Source organism: Chiroxiphia lanceolata, chromosome 5 (genome assembly GCF_009829145.1).
Source record: "Chiroxiphia lanceolata isolate bChiLan1 chromosome 5, bChiLan1.pri, whole genome shotgun sequence".
NCBI lineage: Eukaryota > Metazoa > Chordata > Aves > Passeriformes > Pipridae > Chiroxiphia > Chiroxiphia lanceolata.
The window spans coordinates 10,175,721-10,202,658 of record NC_045641.1 but is presented as its reverse complement, the minus strand read 5'-3'; the positions used below and the strand labels follow the sequence as shown (position 1 = coordinate 10,202,658).

Below are 26,938 nucleotides of genomic sequence, written 5' to 3'. Positions count from 1 at the left end.
GCAAATTAATTTTCAGTAGTATAAACAGAGAAATAAATAGCAAAAATTATAATAGTAAAACACAAGATGCTCAAACACAAGATTATATAAAGAAAAATGAGCAAGATTAGAAATTGATGCTGCTAAAACACATTATGTCTTTCTTCATAATTTTTTTGGCAATTCAACTGGAACTGTGTGTAGAAAGGACTACGTCTTTTTAAACCTGGCTGTAGACTTTTCTTTTTCCCTTTCACATTTGAGAATTTTATTTTTTTTTAGTATTTTCTCCCTCAGTAAAATCTGGATAGATCATTATATCCTATATACACCCTGCAGTGTTAAGAGCAGTCAGGACCCAGCATCAGTTGACAACCACTGATGGCCAAGTGCCTCCCTAGAGCCTCCTCAGCACGGAACAGAACCCCAGGGCATCCCTTCTCTTCCCACAGGCTGAGGACCTCTGTTTCAGCTAAGTCTGGCTCCCTCAGTACCCTATTATCTCAACAACAGGATAGGAAAGGCTGTCTCTAGTCCTGTCTCTGTTCCATATCCTAGATGAGCCTCTGCCCTCCAACAGACCCCTTCCTTGGACATACGCTGCAGCTCAGCACCAGCTCATCTCTTTCCCTGGCCTCGTTCCCTTTTCCTTCTGATGGCAACACCCAGCTGGACCCCGCACTTGTCTCTTTGATCCCTATGCATCCATTCATCACCTGGAACCATTCATGGAGGCTGTTATCAGCATTCAGCTCTGCCTGCCCTGCTCAGCCCCACAGAACTGCACCCATCGGTCCCCTCCAGCCCCAGCCACCCAGCTCTGGGAACAGCCAGCCCTCACTGCTTCCTGACCCAGACACTGACTGCATGTCTACATTTCCAGTCCTTCCCAGCTTTTTCTAACCCTGCTGTAACCACTTTCCCAAAATCTTTCCTGAACCTCACTGAAATTATAAGTAAATAATAGTACTTATCTTTGCTTACTATCGTTTCACCTGAAGTTCAGCCATCACTCACACCACATTCTCTGAGAGAACATTAGTATTAGGTGATGGGGGAAGCTTTGCAGATGAACTAGAATAAAAACGTTTAGAATACTTAAAGTAACTATTCTCTGCCTCAAAGGACTGAAGGAAATCAGTATCACCACCTTGATAACACGTAGTCTCGGGTCCTTACATTTTGTATAATTCACTTTCAAATTCTTGTACCAATCAGCACTTCTTGGAAATTCATCTTTTTAAAAAAAAAAAAAATTCACAGTGGACAGATAGATATATCACAGAAGTGTGAAGATGTGAAGAAAGAGACGATGTGAGAAATTCTAAACAAGTGAAATAGCTATCTGTTTTTTTCTGTTGGCATCTCTCACCAAATTTAAAACAAAAAAACAAAAAAAACAAAAGCACCCTTTGCTGTAGCAACACAGCTCTATCACAAAATACCTGCATATACTAGTAAAATACAACTGAAATGTTCTGTCTGAAAGATGGGGAATTGCTACAGCAAAACTTGCGTACTTTAGGATATTTTAAGTCTAGAGGTCATTTAAACTATGATACCCGTAGCAAATTAAATTAAACTTGCCTATATGGAAAACATTCAGTCTGGTAGGAAAGTTTTGCTGGAAGTCTTCTTTAACGTTTTATGTCGAAAAAAAGTCACAGACAAAGCACTGAAAAGTTTTATCTGGAGAAAAGACCAGAATTTTCTGCAAGCCCAGAAAAATATCAGTAAAGCCACCTCCTTAGTTTTACTGTTCCCATGTGTAACTCTTAAGAAATGTAGAACTGAAGTTATCCTCTTGAGAAGTGGTAATGCCCAAAGGACTAAGAAGAGAATCCTACCTGAATTAATAATTCATCAGGGATTATTCATCTATTTTTAAAAGCAAGGATCCAGTCTGGATAAGCAGAGTCACTTTTATATTTATCCTTCATATTTTCAAGAAAGTTACAATAGACAGTATTTCAGTACAGTATAATTTGGGACTATCAAATGGCAAAATGAAAACAGAATGATAGTGTTTTATATAAACACATAAATCACAGTCATACAATTGTCCTAAAGCTCTCAAGACCTGCTAAGTTCTAATGTCCCTTCAATGAGACTTAGAGTTGTTTGTGCATTTATTTACAGAGTTCTGAATTGTTGAAAGTTGATAGCAAAAGTTAACTGGAAAAAAATAAAACAAATGCTTACCAGCTACATTTTGAGTGAAATCAGGTAGAACTTTTAAGCACGGAATTTTTATAGCATGATGTAGAAGAATGTTAGGTTATTGCTAATTTAAGAGTTTCTCTGCTCTGTTATACATATCTCTTGCTTTGTGGCCAGGTCTACAGAAATATCTGACACTACTTCCATCACACATCATCATTTTTTTAGGACATAAAACAGCCACAATTCCACCTTTTGTTTAAATTCTAATGAGAATTAGACTATACTCAGGGGATTGAAGGATAAGAATTCTCAAATCCCTTGAGCAAAAGGCAGCTTTTAATAATAGAGTCACCTCGTACTTCCAGAGCATTTGAAAGTCTACGCAGACTGAAACTCATTTTAAAATTTCTACTGTATTTCAACTGCAAAACAGGGTAGACATCAATTATTTTCTGTTCTCAACTATTGCACAAACCCCTGTTCTAGGAACATGGTTTCTTGGTAGTCTAGAGGCGTAAAAACTTTTAAATATGGAAACTTTCCAATTCCCATGTTAGCTCCTTTTTCTCTTTCTAAAGGTAATGAGTTCTGACAAAGATGGGTCAGGATAATATGTGATGGGGAATGGGGAAATGAGTTTTCTTAGGAAACAGAGGAAACTAGTTAGATCCTAGTTATATTGGCAAGGACGAATCATAGAGAAAGATATTTTTAGTTTTGAACTGAAAATATTTGACAGAGAAGCTTACAGACAAAATAAACAGCATCCCTGAAGTCCATTTCTAGTTGATTTTACTGATTCATCAAAGGTAGAACAGCAGTGCTACATATTAATTATATCGTATTTACATGAGCAACTGAACTTGAGGGTGAAAGGTAAAATACAAAACTAGTTAGCTTCATCTGTGCCACAAATTAAATGAACTCATAGAAAATGTGCACAATAGCAACCTGTAGAAAGCTTTTCTTAGCATACTGTACTTCTCTATTGTAAACTTAAGAACCTACAGGGTGTTAATAAACTGAGTACAATAGTATATCTTGCTTTTAATAAGATGTTTTTTCTGAAAGCCCATTAAAGCCTCAGTCAAAAGGAAGGTGATAATGCATATGTATGGTGGCTTAATAATGAGAAATCACACCTTTCTTTCTTTTCTTCTTAACCAGGTCCTTTCCTCCACCTCTTTTTCAGAACCTGTACATATTTTAAATTAGTTGTCTGGTCAATAAGTAAAAACCGTATTAGATGTCTTTAGCGTATTTGATTTTTCAGATAAAATGGAATGCTTGAAAGCCTCAACAATGATTGAAGGTGTTTCTTCACTTTACTCTAAAAGCTTTTTTGGCAAGTTTCCAATCAGTGAAACATTTCACTGAACAGATGAGATCCTTGCAATGATTTATACTATTAAGTTACACTCCTGTACTCAAGGTAAGTATATTAAGAGATGGTAAATAATCAATATCTAAAGACCAAAAGATATCACAGGAAAGCTAGCTCCTCTATGGCTACACTTTTAAAATCCCTGCTTATAATCTTAAAATTCCTAAAGTGTGCAAAAAAATAAATGAAGGATTGCAAATATGATTAGAAATGTGTTCAAATCACACTAACACTCATACTAGTGTAATTCTTATACAGGATCATATTAGATATATTATAGAACAAAAGCACAGAAGAGATCTCCTATGGCAACCCTTATTTTAGAGGAAATCAATGACTTCTACACTGACAGACTCACCTGAGAGAGTCTAAGAAGTTACAAAAGTCCAGGCAATGTAGCAAGCAGCAGTACTCTTAAAAAGTTTTCTAATTACATGGATTTTTTTTTTAATTGCCTTTAAAACGTTTTTCTTACATCTAACCAGCGCCTCCTAGATATCTGTAAGCCAGAAGACACACTGATACTTTGTGAAACAAGAATCCAAACATCAGGGGCAGGATGCTGGGGACAGACAAGTGAACAGTGGGATCCTGCTCCCAGGAGGGAATGCCAGACAAATTCTGCACCAATCTGGTAAGGTTTATGTCACATCTCCAAACAGACTTCAGCATGGGCATGTTCACAGCAGATTTCTACATTAAGATGAAACTCTCCTCACTAATGATGGAGATCCTAGGAAGCTGAGCTGAGTGTGCTTTGAAGGCTGCAACTATTGTATGTCTTACCTCTCTTTGATAAACACTATTGAAAGTAGTGCAGAAATGTTTGTTCCTGCAATACTCCCAGCGAACTTTCATGAGTCAAAAAGGTATAAGTGATTTGATAAACATCAAATAGACATCAGAACAACCCTTTAATTTCAGTAAATATGCTTTATTTTTATTTCCTCTGCACCTACTACTCCTAGTGCACATACATAGCTCCATCCCCTAAGTAGAAAGATGTCCAACTGCAAACGATCACTGACAGAAAAAATGTTATCTCATTCCTTTCAGTGAGACAGGCACATTCAATTTAAATTATACACAAATGAAAACTATAGGTCATAGACAAGAAGGTGGCACACAACCCTTCAGAGAATAAAATATTATCCTCCCTAAAACCTTGACCATTTAAATCTGTCAATTTAAATCAATCATTGGCATATTTTTTTTACAGTCACGGAGGCCTTAAAAGTGTGAGGCATTATCCAAAATTAATCAAAATCAATGCAAGATTTATTTCACTAAATTTTGGATCAGAGCATTGTGTGAAGATACAGAGAGCTTTGACATTTTGCCTGCGTTAAGTGTTATTAAAACTTCCACAAAATTATAAAGTATATATGACTTACTAGGAAAGGATCCCACATCTGCTCTGTGCCTGTGGGGACCAGTTCCCTGTACCTCATGTCTGGTGCCAAATCTAAACAGCATCATTTCTCACAGATGCTCTTTGCACACAAGAGGAATATCAGAGGTACAATCCATGACAGAGCTGTATCCTCCCTCTGATGAGCTGAGAGAAAAAGGATTCTAGTTTGCTTCCTTCACAGAGTTTTTTTTCCTCTTTCAAAAGACAAAACATGTTTAGTAAATTGCCTCTTTACAGTGAAACAGTGTTAAAGTTGAAAGTTTGTTGTGGTTTGTTTGTTTTCCAGTTGAAGCTTTTAAGATGCAATGTTTTAGCATTGTTGTAGCATCCACAATAAATTACAGACAGTCCTGAAAATCTCCAATCTGCAAGATACAACAGAGATTCCCACTACTGCTCAGCTCTTGCAGGTCACTGTTTGGATCAATTCTTGTGATAGACTTCTTTTATCTCAGTCATTCTTTTCATCTTCCATTTCTTTGCTGAGCAACTTTTCACTACAGTTTTACACAGCCAACATTTCTACTAGAAAAAAAATCATAGTTCCAAAGTCATATTCCCATGACTTTTTGTCATTACTTTTAAGCCTGGTTGGTACATAAACAGCAGCCTGCATATTATTATCAGAGTAAATGTTGCCTCAGAAATACCAGGACACAGATAATCATTATTTACACAGAATAATATAAAATGACAGTACTGGTTTAAAGATAAGGTATATTGAAAGAATTTTTTGTGTGGCATTTTTATGTGATAATTAATTCTCAAAAGTCTGACTTTTGGTCTTCATATAAATACACGGATGTTAATAGGCCATGCATATAGACTTCCCTTGTTAAAATACCAATGAGATACCCCTAATGTTTATACATGTGTTAGTACAATTAATATTACAACCCAACTGGAAACAAAATTGCTTTAGTTAACCAACCATTGTAAGGCAATCAAACGTGGTATCAAATGTAATTGTAGAATACCCATTTGGGGAATAACAGCAATTACTTCATACAGAATTCTCCCTTCCTTCTTCCAGTCCATGTACAATTTTTTCATGCATCTTTATGCCAGAAAAATAACTGGACCATCACAAGTGTCAAACCCACCCCCTCTTTCACTCTGTAGCGTACATGAAATTTTGAAATGACAAGGTTGATTCATTTAGATATATTGGTTTGTACCTCTGAGTTGTAACTGCTTTAATCTAAAAACATTCAAGTAGGCTTAATTCCCCCAGATGTACATTCAGCAGGGAATTGGGCAACACCAATGGAACAGGAAAAAGAGAATAGCATTTCTTATGTCTGAAGCTAAGCACTCTTGATTTACCTTCATAAACTTCACAAATGTTCTCTAAAGACCTTATAGCTTTCTAACAGGTAAGTATTATTTTAGGGCCATAGATGTAAACTGCAGTTCAGATGTTTTAACCAACTTTGTTCTTAATCAGGAAACAACATGTCACAATCCAATATTCCAACTCAGCATAATCTGTGATTCTATGAAACCGAAAGAAGGTAGATTTAGATTAGCTATTAGGATGAAATTCTTTCCTGTGAAGGTGGTGAGGCACCGACACAGGTTGCCCAGAGAAGTTGTGGATCTCCCATTTCTGGAAGTGTTCGAGGCCAGGTTCGATGGAGCTTCGAGCAACCTGGCCTAGTGGAAGGTGTCCCTGCCCATGACAGGGGGATCAGAACTAGATGAGCTTTAAGGTCACTTCCAACCCAAACCATTCTTTAATTCTATGATTTATCGGAAAGACAAAATTTAAATTTTCACTTTTTCATCGCTTGGTCTTCTTGAAGTAGTTGGAATATAATATATTATAGTAATAAAAATGTTGGAAGAAAATGTACTTTCAAGTAAAATTGGATATAAGAAGGATTTTAGTGGGGTGCTGCCACATTTTAATAGATGTGGATTTATATTTTTTTCAATAGTTTAGTCCTAACTATTTTTCTAAAGGACAAGCATATTTTCTCCTTTAGACAGACTGGACAATCTTTTCATTAAATTATTAGCTGAAATAGCAAAAAAGAGGCTGTGGGACCAAATCTGGATCTTCAAGGGTTTTTTTCCACTACTAGCTAATTTCAAAAGACTGTACCTGAGGACACTGAATTTTTATTATACATTAACCTGAAAATAAATTCTTTAATGCTTACATGCTTCTTTTGCTGTTAACTGTGCAATAAACACTCATATTTAGAATAAGGTGTTAGTACAGGCACTCTGGTAGTCTTTTAATTGACACATTCCTTGTAGCTCTGTACAGATCTTGGTGTTATGGTCAGCCGTCTTTGCCCTTCCTTTTTTGAATATGTTCCCCTCAAACCAGCTCATAAATACTTCACCAGGAGGAATGTTTGTGAAATTTTCTCCTTAAAATTCCATAGGCTATTATTTGGCTGAATTTTGACTGTCAAGGACATTGTTGATCACAAGCTCATTAGAAACAGAAATAGCTTGTCCCATGAGTTTCTTTCTACAGTGACTCATGTGCAATGCTGCTGGAAGGGCTTTCATCACCCAAAACCAAGTCCTGGATGAGAAATGAACCTCATACTGCATGATGTAGACCATTCATAATGCTATCAGAAGTACTTTAAGAACCCTCAACTGCAGAAAGTTTTACAGTCTATCTTCTATTTTCCATCACAGCCATTAGGAGAATGAATCTTCCAGTGAAAATTAAGTTTAGCAGAAAGATCTGTGTGCAAACTAATTTGAGCAGGCATTTTCTAAAAAGTAGGCCAGAAGAGAAGAAAGATTACTTCTGGCAAAAATGGAACAAATTAAATTATAAGAGGCTTAATACATTTATTTGAAATTTAATTGCATAACCTAATGTCAAGGTTATTATATGGTGCACACGGTTCTCATCCAAATTCAAAACAGTAAAGTACAAGCTAGGTTTGCAGTTACTTTATTATAAATCCGACCACATTTGTTTTTTCAATACTGATCATAATGTTTGCCTGAGCCACAACATTAATATAAAATAACATTTCAATATAATTTTGAGATGTCTCTTTGGCAATGAATGCTGATAAAATCTGAAGTCTCTCTGGTATTACTGACTTCTGCTGCAAGGAAAGGTTAAAAAGAAATCCAAAATCTGAGCCATTGTTATTGACAGGATGCCAGAATGCACCATAGAAGCGAAATGACTAGAAAGAGATTCTGACTGTATTCACACAGTTCTGTGTTGAGCCCATCAAACCTGCAGGTTTTGTTTTCTATTCACAAGAGCGAGAGATTAGCAGAAAAGGTCACTGTAGCATTCTCATTATAACATCTCTATGGAATATGCTTTCTGTGGTTTACATGTATTAGAAGCTGTGCAGAGAACACACTCAAAAGCATTCAGGCTGTGTCCAGACCCTCTCTATACTCCTAAAGCCAGTCACTCCTGAATTGTATGTCCTGATCTTAAGGGGGGGTTTATCTGTTTTGAGATCTCCAAGTGCCTGAGTAATACTGGATCAGAATAGAAATTTGTGCTGCTTTTGTCTGGGGTAGAATTTATTTTCTTGGTGGAAACGGTGTTGATAATTTGAGGATTTTTTTTTTTTTTATTGCTGAGCCTTTTGCACAGCCAAGGCCTTTTCTTCCTCTCACACTGCCCCACCAGTGAGGAGGCTGGGGGTGCACAGCTGACCCTGACTGACCCAAGGGATATTCCATATCATACGGCCTCATGCTCAGCATATAAAGCTGGGGAAAGAAGAAATGGGTGGGGCGAGGGGGGGGAGGACATTTAGGGTGATGTTTGTCTTCACAAGTCACCATTAAGAGCAAACAAGCCCTGCTTTCCTGAGGATGGCTGAACACCTGCCTACCCATGGGAAGTGGTGATAGAATTCCTTGTTTTGCTTGGCTTCTGTACATAGCTTTTTCTTTACTTATTAAACTGTCTTTATGTCAACCTGTGAGTTTTCTCATTTTTACTCTTCCAATTCTCTCCTCCATCCAGTTGTGGTGGGAGTGAGCAAGAGGTTGTGCAGTCCTTACTTGCCAGCTGGGGTTAAACCATGACAACATTATAAAAAACAATTGTAAATTTAACTTTGTGCCACTATGATTCTAGTGGATGTGCAAACACAGTCTAGGTTTGTAGCAACATCATGTAAAAGCACTATCTGTTTTTTTTTTTCAAAGGAACAGGTAATAAAGGTATAGTAAATAACTTTGACACTTAGCAGGGAACCATAGCCTAAAATTAAGAGGCTTATAATCATTATTTATAATATTAATTTGGCTTGATTGGTAATAAAAAATAAATGTTGTATATTTTACAATCATGTAACTTGTTTTTCATTAAAGTCTGAAATGACTAAAGAAGATAATTTATTGTTTGACCAGGTTAGTCTCTTTCAGCTGTACTAGAATATTGAAGAGATAGTTATTAAAGTACAGAAAGGGATTCTAAAAAATAGTCTATGACTCCCAAGTCTAGTAGATAATCAAACCCTCTCATATTAAACTTCTTGCTGCTTTTTTTTTGCCTCCACATAAGCAAAAGACAATTTGTAAAAATCTTTTCTACGATTCTGTTTCAGTGCTTAGAGTAGGACACTTTTAACTGATAGCAACCATCACTCAGATTTCTTCTCTGTAATCATTCCTTGTGTGTCAAAACAAACAGATGTCTTGTGTACAACTTCGAGCTACATACTTGGGTCTATGAGCTTCTGAAGGGAAGAGTTCACTTTACTCTCTAGTTACCCTGACTGAGACTCTGTTTGCAGAATTAAATAAAATGTCCGTTATATAGCGGATATACAAACAACATATTTGTAAGAATATAGTTAACATTTCAAAGATGAAAAATCCATGAAGTTTAGAAGGAGAGAAACTGAAACTTACCCCAAACTCATCCCTCCACTGATGTGATGCTTGGTACTTCTCTGCTTCTTTAGCAAGACGCTGAAGACGAAGAGAAAGAAGGCATAAATTTTAGTCTTTACTGATTCTTCACATAGCAAAGTCTTTCTTTTTTAATTTTTTCCTATACATGTTTTCTCTATGTAAATTATATATATATATCTATGCTTTTTTGCACTTACTTGAAAATCGTGTATATTTCAAAAAGATGCACCACCTTACTTCAAAAATGTTATTTTCTGTATTATTTGCTTATTGAAGTACTATAATCATACGTTATAAATCTTAAGACCCACTCCAATATCATTTAAGAAGTTCTACTTAAGTTCAAAATCCACTAATATCCAGCTGGAAATACTTTCTCCTTACACACACCACCTTGCCTTATACAGATTAATTTAATCTACCATCCAATGACAGGTACTTATTAGAATCTTAAAACACTGCATTATGGGCATTTATTTCTCCATTATACCATTTAATTTCAATTATAGAAACTACTGACAGCCCAGTGATTACTAGGGACCCATAAAAACTCAGTAATTTGGACTAGCTGGAGTCCAGTCTCATGGATTGAATTAGCAGCTAGAGAATAACAGGCATGCTCCCAGAGGGTATTTTTCCAATTTACATTAATTTGAATGAAATCCAGTCTGTCCACTTAAACCCCACATGAAGCAAAGTGCAGTGCACAAGAATAAATATATGATGCTTTTTCAAATCAATCTCTTGTACAGACCCAACCATTGGGTTGGATGACATGTTCCTCCTCATACAACATCTGAAGTCTTTGAAAAAAAACTTTTTTGGACATGCTCATGAGAAGTTTACTATAATTTTGCATATAGAAGTTGCCAAGTTAATGTGTGTTCTCCAGCTGAGCTGCACACAGTGTTCCCCGTGCCAACAGTCCTGGAGGCAAGCACCGATCCTGAAAGCAAGCCAGCTCACTCTGAAGAAGCAGCTACCTGATGTGAATGCAGTTCATGTGGAATCAGCCATGTTCTAACTGTTGAGTGACTCACTTTTATAACTAAATTATTTTACTGCTCCCCAAAAAAACCCCAAAAAACTGTTTTTAGGGAGTCGTGGTCCCTTTGTAACAGACATAGACTGACTACATCCACCAGATAAATAGGGACGCAAACTCTTTACTATGTAACAATATCTGCATAGTAAGTTTGATGATCCTTCTAATATTCAGACCAACTCCTGCGCAAAATGAACTCGTGGTGTAAGTCAAATTTTCAGTTGAGTCACCTTGTCAGTTCTTGCTAGCAACCAAAAGGAATATGACCAGAAAGTTCATATAAGCCAGAACCACAGAGATGGAGCTGTCAGAACCTCACCTCAGACCCATCCCAGATGGCAACTGCTGTATTACCTGATTCCCTGAGGGCAGTCCTTTTCCCCACTGTAACAACTACCAGGATGATACATTTCAGAAAGCGGAAGTTAGGATCTTTTCCTTTTTTCAGGTTTGTAATCTTTCTATAAAAACAGAAAAACCTCAACAAACCCCTGTGCTCTGTGCTCCCACAAAATGTGTCCCCAATCAATTGTTTTATTGTCAATTCAAATGATTCTTAGCTAACACAAAGGTATGAGCATTTTACAGGCATTGCCCTCTGGAAGTACCTCCACAGGAACCAAGTACCACATTAATGAAAATACCCCTAACTTCATGCATTAGAGTGGGAAAAAGCAACTTTTGCACTGCATAAGCATCTACAGTATTTTCAGGTTTTTTGTAATACACTAGAATAATTTTTCCTTCTAATTTCTTCACTTAATCTAACCAGTTCTGCATCTAAATTTGTATATCCTCTGATGAGTTCAAGTTGATTAAGTCATATTTCACCAGACTGTAGCTAAGCAAGATATAACACTTACTGCAAGTGTAAATAGCTGCAGTTAACCCTGCCCTCAGATTTCCCTCATGCTCCTCTTCATTGCCTTAAGGTATCTAGATAACCACAAACGACAGCAGAACCCACGTGCACTAACTAATAGAAAAATATATACTGACCATTAACATTACTAGGAATTTTGCATGGAAAAATAGTGGCCAAGCTTGAAATTCCTCAGTTCTGTTGGTAGATTCCTCGGTATATCTGCACTATCAAATGAAAATGCTTAAAGCAAATTTAAAAAAAAAAAAAAGAAGCTGTTTTGGGATGTTTTTTGTTGTCTCAAATGTGGAAAGAAAATATTTCTCACAAAAGAGATACCGTATTCTTATTCTCCTTAAGAATTTTTCAGTCAAGTTTAAGTTAGAACCCGTCCTAACTGCCTAAGCAACCCTGTAAAATAACACTACATGCAAGATCTACATCCTTTATACCTTAAAATAGCTCCCAAAATGAGAAGCTGTCATTTGGGTATGTGTACAGAGCTCTGTTAAAGGTACTCAAGCACATACAAAAGTACAAGCAACCAGTTAAGAAAAAATAATAACCCATGAGAAAACAGTTGTTCCTTGACTCCCAAAAAGCCAAAGCCAACACCCTACTGGAAGTACACGACCACAAGCCTATGCACCCAGGCTCCAGCAACAGGATGAGATACCTTTTTGATTTCTTCATCACAGCTTAATGCATTTACTCTACTGCATTTGCATTACTGCATTTTGCTCTATTGCCTAACAATCTTTTTTTTTTTTTTTTTTGTTCCAGCTCTTAGATAAATTTTTCAAAATTTTAGCTGCAAGGTATCCAACAATTTAGCTGGAATGTACATTTAGAATGTACTTCCTAGTACCCCATATCTGAGAGAGAATTAAAGTCTATCCAACTTAATATCAACCCCAGTATTGTTTTCCATGAAACAGGTCATCATTTGATCAACAACTCCTATAAATGCTACACAAGTTATTAGTAGTTAGTAGAGTGGCTGTTAGCCAGGACTAGAGTAAATCTGTAAGTTGAGTGGTCGCAAGAAAAAGATATCTGATCTCTCAAAATGGGGATAAATATCGTATTTTCACTTTCTATTACTGCATCAGAACAATCCTGGGATTCTACAGCCATGTAAGTTGCATATGGAAAAACTATACAAAATCAACTCCCAGAGACCAGTCTACTACAGTAGATTACAGAGCTCGTCTCCAGCAGAATACTCCTTAGCAACACTGATGTGCAGATGTATTACAAGGACACAGATCAGGCAGGGATTTAATTTTCAAGAAATGAGTGTTTTAAAATACAGGTGTTGCCGATATGAAGTCTGCATATGCAAAATCCTGTATCACTTTATCCTGTGCAATACCATATATTTTTAGGAAAGGTAAGAGTATAAAATTTAAATAGATATAGACAGATATAGATATGTATAATGAAGCTAAGGTGTTTTCAGAAGCTTTTCATTTCTGTGCAGGGAGAACATTGCTACTACAGCAACATGGAGCCTAATAACTGAGAATTCACCCTTCCACATAGAGAGCTTTCTTACAAGTCAGAGTAAGACATCAAGACTCTGGGGTTAAAAACAGCCAGATGGTTAAGCAAACTCAAGTTACCTGTGCCCTTTATTGTGACACAAGGGAGGATTAATTTCCCATCTCTCAAAGAAATCATACCTACTTCCTTCTGAGGTATGCAAATGTCAGGTCTGGCCTTCCCTGTTTTGATGGAAGTGTCTCTGGAGAACACCAACAGAGAAGCTGCACAACAGCTGGCTGACACCTGGCACTTCCCATTCTCCCTCTTGTTACAATGAGGGTTTAATATGGCAACAGCTTCTTTAACATCAGGACCCACTGCAGGTCCCTACAGGCTTCTCCAGCAAATACTAAAATACTGGAATTCAAATTTTTATGTGTAAGAAAATAAGAAGGAATGGCTTAAAACAAACATGAAAAATAATACTTCTGCATATTAGCTTTTAATCATTTCTTCCTCTGTGACTGTGTATTGTGTGCTGTGAAGATGAAAGCTGTGAGATGTTTTCATGCCTCGTACAAAGCTCTATCTAACATCATCTTTTTGGATATAGAGAATCAAAACAAAAACAACACTAAAAAGGGAAAAAGGAACAAAACCAAGATGTAACAGAAACATTCTGGCTTAAAGAACTCTACTTTGTACAGTCTGCTGGAGAACACAGATTCTCAGACTATGGCAGTGAATCTACTCTGAAGTAGTAGATAAATTGAGAAATTGTGACCAAGAAGAGAAGGCTGCAAAGGCTAACAGAATGCTGTAGCAGCTATTCATGTGCCTTTGTAGGATGCCTGGCAGCTGTGACATGGTGCTTCTAAGTAAGGGATCAAAAGAGCTGATGCCAGATTTAGCCAGTGTGATTGACACAGTAGTTGATGTCAAATTTGAAAACACTGCGATTAAATAAGCATTTGTTTAATAATTTTCCTAGATTAAACAATTACATCTCTCTCTTTAATTTTTTTTTTAATTTTACCTTTTTTCATTTTTTTATTAATAAGAACTACTCTCTAATTTTCTAAACAGTGTGCAGGGTGTATTATTTTCAGGAATTTGCAGAATACTTAGCTTATCAATTAAAAAAAAAATATTTCTTGAAAGATAGTCACTGCCCACAAAAAAGTATTTTAAATCAAACCCTGAAAGTAGTCAAGAGTTACCTTCTAGTAGATTTCCCTAAATCTTTCAAAGAGAACAGTTACCTTTAAAGGAAAGCAGCTACTGGAAACATAGATAAGATGCAAGTGTTGTTATTCACTCCATCAGCCTATGAACCTTTCTTTAACTTTTAAAGGGATTACAAAAGATTACATACACAAAAAATAATAGAAAAGCAAAACAGCAAAAATAAAGACCCAAAGCCCAGCTGCCGTCAGTCTCAAACTGTCCATTTTAGAAGGTCTTGTCTCCTGTTTCCAAGTGCACTTTACCATCTCTGAAAGGCAGCCTTTGATGCAGCACAGACTGTAAGAGAGAGACCTGAAGAATCTTTATCTGATCGGTAAAGATCAACTCCCTAGAAGGCCTATTCATCTTCCAGCCTTCCATTTTTTGCGTATATGTCATATTTTTATCTCTTCCTAGCCAGCACAGGACTCTGTCAGCAAATGGTCCAATTACAATTATATTCAGTACAATGAAATAAATCTCTTTCTCTGTGCTTCACACTCTCCTTTAAGTATTTTCTTTGAAAATAATATTCTTGATATATTAAGTTATTATAAAATGTGTAAGCTTAGAGTTATTAGATATCAGTAGCCTCACAAGCTTTCTAAAACACCAAATCCATGCATTTTTTTAGGTCATTTTAAGAATATAAATACCCAGGGAGAATATATCAATATCAAGCTTAAACAGAACAATGTAGAACACACAATGAAATTCAAACACTGATTAAAAAATTATTTTCTTGCATGAACAGCATAAAAACCATAAGGAGTATGTGTAAAAGTGGTTTCAGACACAGTTTTCACATATGTATCTGAAACAAAAATATTGTTCTTCCATAGTTGATTATGAATTGCATATGAATTACAGGATGAGGAAGAGATTTTGTAAGACTCAGATAAGGTGTCTGAAGTGCCAGTGGAAGACTGATACAGCCTATTTCACTACAGGTTTAAAACAGATCAACAAATTCTAAAGGATTGCATTTTCATCTCAGTAAGCTGTTACTTTCCATATTAAAGCAAATTAGTACTATTCTCTTCTGCCTTGATTCTACTGTCTTTATGTGCATGGCATGTGTTATATTTTCACAGGAATTCTTGGTAACGAATTATCCAAATACCCATGAATTACCCTATTGTATAAAAAGATCACCCAGTTTGTCCCAAGAGAGTGTCATTTCAACAAACAGCTGTAAACTGGAAGGCCATCAGCCCAAAAGTGAGCACAGATGTCCTAGGGATAGCGAGACCATAATCCTCATACAAACACACTCAGTTTTACTTCTCTTTGCTTTATGTCCATTCTCCCAGTGGGGCATGGGAGGAGTTAATAGGGACCAATTACCCTTTTACATGTTACTCTTATAAAGATATTTCCTATATGACCTTTCTTACAAATGGGCATTTGTAATTATCCCTGCAAAAGCTGATCTAGATTTGATGAATCTGAGGCACATCACTTTGGATAAGATGGTCCCAACTATAAACCAATGTCTTAGGCTGAACCAAAGACACACCTAATTTTTCTGGTTTAAATGGCAACCATAAGTTTTAAAATTTTCTTCTTCAAGTAATTTTGTTTGCTTTTAAAAATATTTTGATCACTAACACGGAAGCACATAAGTTTCCATGATAATGCATATTTCCCTACATCTTACGCTTTTCTGTATTCCATCACGTAAATGTCATAATCTTCAGTATAAGTGTAATCAGAATTTTAAACCTATTTTTAAGGGGGTCTTTGGTTTGGTTTTGTTGTTTTGGTATTTTTTGGGGGGGAGGATTGTTGCTTGTTTAATTGTCTTTTTTTTTTTTTTAGTGGTGATCAACAGTAGGTTTTTGGTTTTTGTCTGATCTGCATCTTGGTTTTGTTTTATTTCATGTATTTACACTGTGGAGTAACAGCCTCTCCTTACTCTGGCATCTGCTGTGCCACATGATGGCAATCTGATCCGTGCTCTGTTAATGAGGATATCTGAAGCATATAAGGTCACAGAACAATTATAACCAGTGTCCTGTGCTCTCTATAGAATTCATAAGATATATTACTCAGCTACTCTCTGGGGACAGTCTCACTTTTGTCATCTAATGCAGCAGTCGAGTCATATTCATATGGAAAAAGGGTATATTAGGGGTGTGCTGACATTGTGAGATTTACCAAGGCACTCTTCATATAAATTACTGGCCTAAATGTATACATAATTTAAGACAATCAGGAATTAGCATACCTTTTCAAAGAGCTTGGACCACAACTCAAAATCACACCTCAAGCTTTTTCTTCCACTTTACAAACAATTAAAAACAATGTAAAACACTAGATTTATTTTTTTCTAATTCAGCTGTAGACTACAAAACTCAACTGCAATTAAACAATAAGCAGAAAATTTCTTTCCATCTTGTGTGCTTGTCTAATGCATTTCAAGCCATTTCTGCTTTATTCATATGAACAGTAATTTTATTTCAGACCTTCTTAATCAGTTTTTCTAAAAAGATGACCTCATATCCTACACAAGGCTGTCATGTTGGCTAAAAAGAAACCTAATGGAAAAAATTTATTATCACCTTTCACATATTTACAAGACAGGGCTTTAAAGGATTTCTGTATCTGTTACAAGCTATAATGAAAAACATTATGATTCAAGACAATCTTTATTCCTATTGTTTAATTAAATGAAAAAAGGAAAAATAAGGCTGATTGTCTACAGAGAAATTTTACTCTTCTCATAGTTTTCCAGTTCCAAAGTAGATCAAGCCACTGGTCTAAATAAGATCAGAAATCAATGGGAAATCGGATCTGGCCTAGAGTATTTGAGATTACAATATTGCAACTGAAGTTAATGCTTTCTGACATAACTAATGATATTTATTTTAACAGGGAAAACTGAAATAGGGAGGCCCTAAATGAATACATCACACATATGCTTTTGACATCTAAAATGTCATGTGCAATCACCTGTCTGACAAAACTATCTTATAGGAAAAGTGAAGAAAGATAAAACCAAAGGAACATTTGTCACAGTAACACTTCTCCACTACAAAAAAACCCCAGCCCTTCTCTAAAACATGAACTAGAAAGAGTTCTTCTCTTCTATTTCTTCCTTTCTCTTACTGTGTGGATTTAAGAATTTAGCTAATGCTAGCAAATTAACAAACAGAGAAGACAACAGTGACATAGTGGTAGTATTTCTAAAAGAGTGCTGAAAGTGTCTTTCTAATACATTATACTATATTAGGATTCTCAGTTAAGTTTTAGTAAGAATCTAAGATTCTTCAGTAGTAGTCAAATGTACAGTTTCACCTCAGCTTGGTCTCTAATGTTCATAATCCTAAAATGAAAAGCAACTTTACGTGAGCAGTAAAGTTAATCACAGGTGCAAAAAGTCATTGCTGGAGGGCACCTTTCTGAGTACCAGAGAACAGAACAGTTCAAATACAGCCACAATAAAGAACAGAGGGTGCAAAAAATTGTCTTTTGTTACTGAACCACCGAGTCCAGTATATGAGGTATGAAATATCAATTGCATAATATATCTTAAAAACTTAATATGGTGCAGTATGAGTGCACAAATTAATTATGTTCCAGTATAATTAAACAGAAACAAGGAATGTAGGAAATTCTCATCAGAAGGTAGAGAAGTATCATTTCCATATTTATGGAGAGAGGGAGGGAGGAAGGAAGGCTGTTCAGTTCCCAAGCCAGAGTATATTTCTAGAATGTGTGGACTCAGGAGATTTGAGAAGCTGGGCAATATTATGATGGCTTGATACTGCCAAAAATATTTTGGTAGACAAGGGAGTACAGTAGAAAGAACTGTAGATAAAGGTATGAAGAAAAACTATTCGAAGAGTAAGAAATAGTCTGTCAAATGCGTCTGCAGATGTCACGTAGCAGTGAAATCTTACTAGAGTGCTGTACAGAAACAGCGAAAGACCATTTCTTTAAACATATAATTTATACTTCTCATTTGCAGAGGTTTAAATCCCTTAGAGCTTATTACATTTTCATTCTAATAATTCATATGCCTTAAATGCAAGTCACATTAGTGTTATATTTTTAAAAAGGCTCAAAGTGAAGGACACAGGCTGAAACCATTAGACTGAAATTGCCGACTGCTCTGACAAATCACAAATTGCATAACACCACCAGTTCCAGCTCACTGCCTGCCTTAGGAAACTCTTTTAAGCTTCACAGCTGAGCTACTAACTTCACAGGCATGATTAGAAGATGACATGTATATTGAGTAGGCATGCCTTGCTACCCTGGTTTCTTTCAGGTAGTTTCTAGCAACTCAGGGAGAAAACTACATCAATTTATTTTTAGTAATATCAAAATAACTCCCTTCAAAAAAAGTGTTCTAAAATGTCAACAAGGTAATTTTCCTCTTACTTAAAAAAAAATAATAATTTACATGTAGTTCAGCTTGCTTTAGAACTCCTTTAATATTTCCTTAGTAAGCATCCAGTAAAAAAAAAAGGTAGGGAAAAATAACAATTCAAGCAAATACATCCTTGCAAAGGACAAGGAGAAGAAACATTGATACAGGCTGGCATCACTTATGCAAGAAAAACACTCATGAAGTAAGTTATCTTTAATCAAATAGTGCATCAGCAATTGCATTTTGTTTCATCATATAATCAAACTGAACAAAAAATTTCAAAGAATGCTATAGTTTCATATGAATTTAATAACAATATATATCAAATTACATCCATTTACATTCAATACAACTCAATAACAATATTAAATAAATATTGCATATTCAAAATACTTCTTGCTGTATTTTTTTGGTTTAAAATTATAACTTCTGCTACAATCACAGAAGTGGATTTCAACTACGTAGGAAACACTACATACAGAGAAGTACAGTGAGTTCTGGATTTACTCACACTGTGTGCTACAAAAGGCATTTAGATGTAATGCTGTTGTAATCCCAAAAGAAGCTCAGAAAGCTGGCAATTTAAAATCTCTGCTGAAGAGATAGGTAAATATCTCTTTTGGTCACATCACCAGAAAAAGCATTAATGTCTCTCAGAGTTACAGAGGTATTTATAGAAAGAAGAGCAAAACCCAGAATTTTCAGAAATAACAAGAGTGAACAGAGCTCATTATCATCTCTTCCTCTGCAGAATAGGACTGAAATGTTTTATTTCATTAAGACACATTCATAAGTGATAATGATTAAGTCTAATGTAGTTAATGATTTATAATAAGATTGAGATAGCACTGAACTCTGCAGTAGACTTTTCAGATATGGGCCTATGAACAATGCAACTTTATTCATAATAAAATATAGAGCTTGACTAGTAGAACCAAAATGCGAACTTAGGAAAAAATCAGCATCTTCAGTTCTCAGATTAATAAAACAGAATCATGAATTTGACTTATTAAAAGTCTGTTAAAAAAATAATCCACTTCTTAAATACACACACACACATACACGCACACACACATATATTTGTTTAAAATTACAGTTGAATAACAAATGTAGCTTTAACAAGGCATGAGTGTCTCAACAGTTTTGCATGTCAGGTTAAAAAATAGAGCAGGTGGTGGGCTATAGCTGCTGAATAATCAACTTGATCTCATCAGCAGTCAGGGGGTGAGAGCCAAGGAAACATGTTACTGTTGGCAACAGCAGAAACAAATGATACATTAATATTGCATGCTATTTTCAGGCAACATTTCCCTAATGGAAGTAATTCTAGTCAAAAGAAATAAGAAGTGTTTAACTGTGAGTCCTGCAGAAAACTGAGTACAAAGGGAAATGACCTTCTCCTGGCAAACCGTAGCAACGATTTTTATTTTCCCAGAGATCCTGTGTCAGTCATGACAGCAACGCTGGAAACACAGCACTGCTCCTACGCCTGGCTTTGACCCGGCGTAACAGGACACCCAAAGCGCCTTCATTCTTTCTTATTACACAGAGTGTAACAAAATGCTGCTTCTAAACTTTCCCAAATATCTCTCAAAAGAAGTGTTGCACTCCCAACACTCTCTCTTTACTGGAGAGGTTCAAGTTTTAGCTTTCAAACATAGTCATGTGAAGTTTTTAAGAATAATTCATGTCCTTCATTAGTAATTCCTTTTCTGTAAAGGCTTACATGGGATTTACTATGTTCTTATTCTCCAACAGAAAATTCAGACTGTAATGTAAAAAACACTTTATAATTAAAAGTCAACAAAAATGTAAGGTGAGAATGCTGAAAATGGTATATTTTACCTTTCCATACATTGTTTTGGTTATTATTTCACTTCAGCATCATTTTTCATAAATATGTCATATACTAAACAATCTATCACCTTTTTGTTCCAGGTAGCACAGTCCATTTCTGGGCACTCTTGTGATTATAAAAAAAATACAACCTGATAAAGGTATGCAATTAAAATCATATTTCTGCACTATAAGATCTTTAAAATGGACTTACATGTGAAAAAATACCATTTTTCATCTTAAAACCTACAACTTTAAAATTAATGTGTATTGTCATGGTTACAGAAGTATTTAATAACTTTCCACATCCACTTAGATGTAAATATTGTTAATTGTATTTAACATAATAGAAAGTAAAATGGAAAGATGACATCATGTGATCAAAGTCACATAAAACATTAATGTTAGGTGCTAGTAACACTTAAGTCCATAAGATTTATCCTCTGAGTGAACCCATCGTATTTTCCTTTCAGTTATTGTCAACCATTTTTTATGATTATGTACATGACCTATAGCTATGCTTAAAAAATGTATTTGATTGACTCAGTGAGTACTGTACATATTTGAATCGGCATTCAAAATATAATTTCATTCCAATTTTCACAAAAAGAAAAAAAAAAATCTATTAAGATTGTTTTTAGTGTTACCCTCACAGGCAACACATTTGATAACTACTACAAGTGGTTTGGGTTATGTATGATGACTTCCACCAAAAGGTGTTTAATTAGGATGTCTCACACTTTTCTTTGTATGAAAATCTAATTGCCACCTTCTAGCTCAAAGAACACAGTCAAGAAGCATTATCCCATCTCAAAATTGCCTAAGCATCTTTCTCATGTCACTTTCACATCTGGTGTTATTTTATTCTATTTTTCGGTCTTCCATGCTTCTATTCTACAAAGGTAATATATTGAACCATACCAACAAATTTAGCACCCTCCAAAAAGTGTGTTTTCTTTTATTCCAGCTAGAGCTACTTACTGAAAACCATCATCAGAATCAAACTGTGAACAGCAGAAAGAAATAAGAAAAAGCTAAGACATAATTATAAAAAAAGATAAACTAAACACACATGTTAAGAATGTCAAGTATATCTTAAAGCAAAATCTAGTAGTATCTTGCCCAACTGGACATTTGATGTAGCTAACTCAGTATGATGCAGTTGACTGCAATTGATCCAAGTCGCTCTTAAAAACTCATAGATCCTGCCCACAGGTAAGAGTTTATTCTGCAGTCCTGTTAAACTGGCACACCAGATAGCAGAGATGATTTTCAGAAATCAATCTGAGTCTTATATTTAATATAAGAGACCTGAGATGAAAATTGAAAGACTGGCAGATTGTTAAAAGTTCAGAAATTTTTTTAAACTCTGCAGGGTGTTCCTGTAGGATTTCATGGAATGTATTTGGGCTATATGCTTAAGGAACACTGGCAAACATGATTTTTGAAAGTGGAAAGGCAGATTCTTCTGGGCACTTCCCTGTCATATGAAACATTATGATTTGAGAAGTCTTACACTTTGTAACCCGTTTAGGTCATTGGCAGCACTGAAATGTTGAACCCTTACTATCTGAGCTGGAAAGTGACTCTTAATGCTCAGGAAAAAGATATATGTCTCCGTGAAAACAACCTGTAGATTTTGATGTGTATACTGCATTAGCTTGGGAGCTGCACCAGCAAAGCCACTGGTGCTCTGACACAAGCCTTCCATGGAAAAGCTGGCAGCCAACATCCAGAGTGCCCAGAAAGTCAAAAAAGAAGAAAGTGGCAACTTCTTCCAGCTCATAATATTTTATAACTACAATTCGAAGAGAAGCTACTTAAATGTGAAGCTGCTCTGGATCTCAATCTATTAAGTACGTTGTTATTCAACAAAAACTAAAGCAGTTGATCATGTAAGCACTCAGTTGCTGGAAAGATAATAGCTTTGGTTAGCAGTTCAACTGGAAACAAAGTCACTGACTACTGTGCAGTATAAAAATACTGTGGAAAGGAGATTTACTTACACACTCTGTGTTGGAGTTTTACAGGTCCTGTATGTTGTAGAATGTAGCATTGAGTTACACTACATACGTTCCGCTGAGTTAGTAAGAAACATCTTCATATGGTATTTACATAATAACGTAAGAAATGCATCATAAAACATATATGCTTATTTTCTGAAATGTGTATGTGAAGTACACATATCTTCCTCCAAGTACTTCTTCAAGTAAAAAAAAATATACTAATGAAAAGAAAAAGAAACAACAAAGACAAGCAAACAAAAACTCCAAATAAAACAAAAACACAAACAACCCCCCCAAATATTTACAATGTAAATAGTTTGAAAAAAATCATTATTTTGTGCTAGGGCATATAGTCCAGACAGGTGCCTTCTTTACAGTATCATAATAGGGTTTGGTGTTTGGAGTTTTTTTAGGTGGTAAAGTGTTCAGTTGACTAATTACTTTATTAGTTTGGAGCGTTTTTAATTCCTGTGCTTTTAGCCTCAAGAAAACATCAAGGAAAGAAAAAAATAGCAAACCCCCCCCAAAGAAATCAATAAAAACCTTATGTAAAGTAACTTGTACACTGCTTAAATTGTTCCTTCTGATTTCAGAGTCCTTCTTACCTTCAAAAGATCGTGATAGTCTAAGAGTAATAGCTCTTTATCCCCTGAATCACCAGTCATTCTCCTTTGTGATTTTCTTGCATAGGTAATTTTATGCACAGTTTTTAGCCTACTGTTAGCAGATAGGTTTATATATAGATATGTAGACAGCTATGGAGTATTCCAAGGTGAGCTGACTGCAGTCATTATAGCTATGACTGTCAAAATGCTGGAAGTTCTTATTCCAGTTATAGCAAACTTTTTTACACCATACTTACTGAAAAAAAAAAACCAAAAAACCCTTAACCAAAACAAACAGCCTTCTTACTGAAGTAAAGAGTAAAGGAGAATTCCTTTAGTCTTTGAGCAATGGAAAGGATATTTTTTGAGAAAGCTGAGAAAATGGGGTCTTTGTATTGAATACAAATTTCACCTTAAGGTTCTCCTTCCCTCTTCTGAGGTATCATCTCTTATGATCTGCACCAATGTCTCCCAGGTACAGTTGTGCCTATGTCTGAATTTTTTGGCAAGCATAAATAAAGCTAGGGGTTTTTTAAGTAGAAGGCAAAGGGAAGAAGCACTTTCCTTCCACTTTGGGCAATACTTTCCAATGTTCACAGAAGGTTTTCTAGCAGTTCAAGTCAATCCAGAATAGTCAATATTACCTAACAAGAATTTTACTTCACAGCCTTTAAATGAAATGAAAACATTGTTAAACTGAATCTTTTCCCAGGTTGATATAACAGTTTCACAATAATTAAGCCTATTTCAGTGGCTAATTATATCATGTATTTTGTGTGCAACCAGAAAGGAATTTGTATTGGGTAGATATTTATTGAATTGGTTTTACATACAAAGAAATATTTACATTTTCCTTAAGCAATGATATTTGCAGTGGGTTAAGAACTGAATCTTCAACATATATGTGAATCATCAATATATGTTTCATTATCACCCTCCCCCTCTTAGCATAAACCTAGTCAAAAGTCTTAGAAAGAAAATATGTTCCAGTTTGGAATAGGAGGTCATGCTTCCTAAAGATACTTGAAATGCTTATTTTTCAAATATGCAGTTTCTAGGTATAGTACATTTGACAATGTCATAGAAATACTGTTCTTCCTTATTTTTGAACAATCAAGTTGTCAGATTTGTTTTAAGCGGAATCCACAACATTGTACCAAAATCTGCTCAGTCAGTAGTAGCTTATTAAACAGTTTTAGCTTTGTTTGGGTTTTGCTGTTGTTGTTGTTGTTGTTGTTTGTCGGTTGTTTTCTTTGTTTTGATCTTTAATTTATGGAAATAGCACTGCTCAGATGATATAATGAATGCTAAGCAAAGTATGTTACTGGTGCAAATCCTGAGTAAATTGTCTGTGAGAAGGATGAAAGGCAAATCTGAGAAGCTGCAGCACAAGACAGTCATGCACTACTGGCCCTTGGAAGTTACCCTATCCAGGTAACTTCCACAAATTATTAGGATTTATTAGAACTATGTTGAATCTATAGACAATTCAATTCTAGTCCAAATACACTGTTTCCCAAATATTTGGCCTAAGCAGAATCTCCGCTGTTTTAAGCAGGGATGTAAACATTCATTACTACCTTAAAATAGATGAGATCAGCCCAGATCCACTGTTCACTGACATATGAATCTTTCATTTATGAGGCTGACCTGAGAAAGCCTGGGGCAGAAGAGATGCCAGAAATTTATTCCCTGAAGAACTACTTCTCTGTCTATATAATTATGATCAAAATTAATTGCTCTGCATTATCCTCTTGCAACACTGTTTTCTCTCCTGCCTGAGACAAAGCAGCCCAATTTATGGCCAGGAGAAAAAGATCAAATTTTCAAATAGAGTGATTCTACTGATCTTCCATATAAAATAGTGAATAAGTCTTTTAGGAGTAAATCCACATCATCTCGAAACTTACAGTAAAAGACAAGGTAGATGGAGATTTCAGTGCCGTGTCACCTACACTGCTATTGTTCAGTTTTACTCCCTTGTCAACTGTAATTTCATATTCTGCATTTAGAACTTTATCATCCCTCAGCATACAAGGATTTAATGTCTGTCACAGAGAATCAATAAACCATATGTGTTCATGTGTATACAATGCCATTTCAGTCTCAGACAATATATGTATGCTAATATGTCTGTGTTTGAGAGCTTAACAGCTCTCCAAAGTACCCAGATTCGGTACTTAAACAGCTTTATGAAATCTAGTATTGCCTTACAAACAAGTAAGTACTTTTACGCATATTAAAAATACTCCTTACTAGTGTGTGTTAACCAAACTGTTCTGTGCTATAAAGAAACCTATTATTTGTTACTCCAGCATGTGTGCTGCCTCATTACCAGTCAGGGGACCCATTTCTGTGCAGGCACCACAGCAATCACTGCAGAATTGGCATGTAGCAAGACAAAGCAAACTTTTTATGCAGCTGAAGCATTTGGATACCAGAACAGAATAGGAATCCCTAAAGAATAAGTGTTCAAACACAATATTAGAGCACATCTTGAAGTGTAGCTTAGCTAATAGCACAGACTGAGCTGAATTGATTTTCTTCAGTTATTTAAATCTCATTATATCTGCTCTATTTAATTCCTTCTCCATTTAAATTGATACAAAATATAAAACAACCTCTAAATAATTTAGTGTGAAAACATACAAGCTAATTTAAAGCTAAAACTTGAAACCCACACACATTCTAAACACTTCCTTTTTAAGTCATCATTTTATTTTATTTTTTTTTTCTGACTTGAGGCTGCCTTTTTGTTTCTTTGTTTTGGAGAGACAATGAGTTTTTGTAAGGTGTTATTCTTCCCCCCACCCAGTAAAAAGTGCTTACAAAGAGGCCCTTAAGTTTCAGTTGCTTTGATTTTATGCTACCAATAAAGGTTTATGTTTTTTGAAATTCTGTTGAAACTGCAATTAAATTAATGAAACCTAAATGATGTATTCTTAACCACGCAATGCAGTTTTTCAGAATTACAAATTAATATAAATGTCATCGTGACTGTTAATCACTCTCTTTCAATTATAAACTGAAGACTGAAATGCCACCTTACAAGATAACACCAAGGTCAGACATTGCTGGCAGATGTCACAGGGAAGGTTGGAGGGGGCAGCAGAAAGAGGGTGAGTTAACGCAGCAGCACTTTCTATGAGCAGACCCATGTGCCTCAGACACGTATAAAGTTAATTTTATAATTAAAAATATAAAATCATCTCCTGTAATTCACAAATTGCACTACTGCATACTTCCCTCTTGTGCCAAATAGATCTTACAATGGATATTTATACATTAAGAGCTGAAGCTCTTGTTGGTCTTCAACAGTTTTCAGGTAAAGATCTTCATGAGAACATAATAAATGTGAGTAACACCTAATTAATATTTTCAATTCTTTTCTATTATCTAGTTTCAAAATTAAAATATTTACCACAGAAAGATTTCTGATCTTGTGTTACTCTGACTGAAACCATACCATCCTCAATTTTTCTTATTACTTTTGCCTGTAATTTTTAAAGTAGTGTTTTTATCCCTTAAAAGACCTGTTTCCAAATGCACATTAAGACACATATTTTCACATTCCTGCTCAGTGCCATATATAGAGTTCTGCATATAGGCATTACACAGCTACACAACTTTTCAGTTCTATTCCTATTCTTTTTCGATCATAAAATCTATTAATGAAAAC

General features: G+C 35.4%; 1 protein-coding gene across 1 annotated transcript in view; it reads right to left on the bottom strand.

The window, feature by feature from the left end:
* Positions 1 to 26,938, bottom strand: part of CACNA2D1 (calcium voltage-gated channel auxiliary subunit alpha2delta 1) — a 378,154-nt gene that overhangs the window by 193,382 nt on the left and 157,834 nt on the right. Inside the window, 1 exon segment of the mRNA XM_032687395.1 lies at positions 9,810 to 9,869. Within this exon segment, the coding sequence (XP_032543286.1) occupies positions 9,810 to 9,869 (60 nt within the window).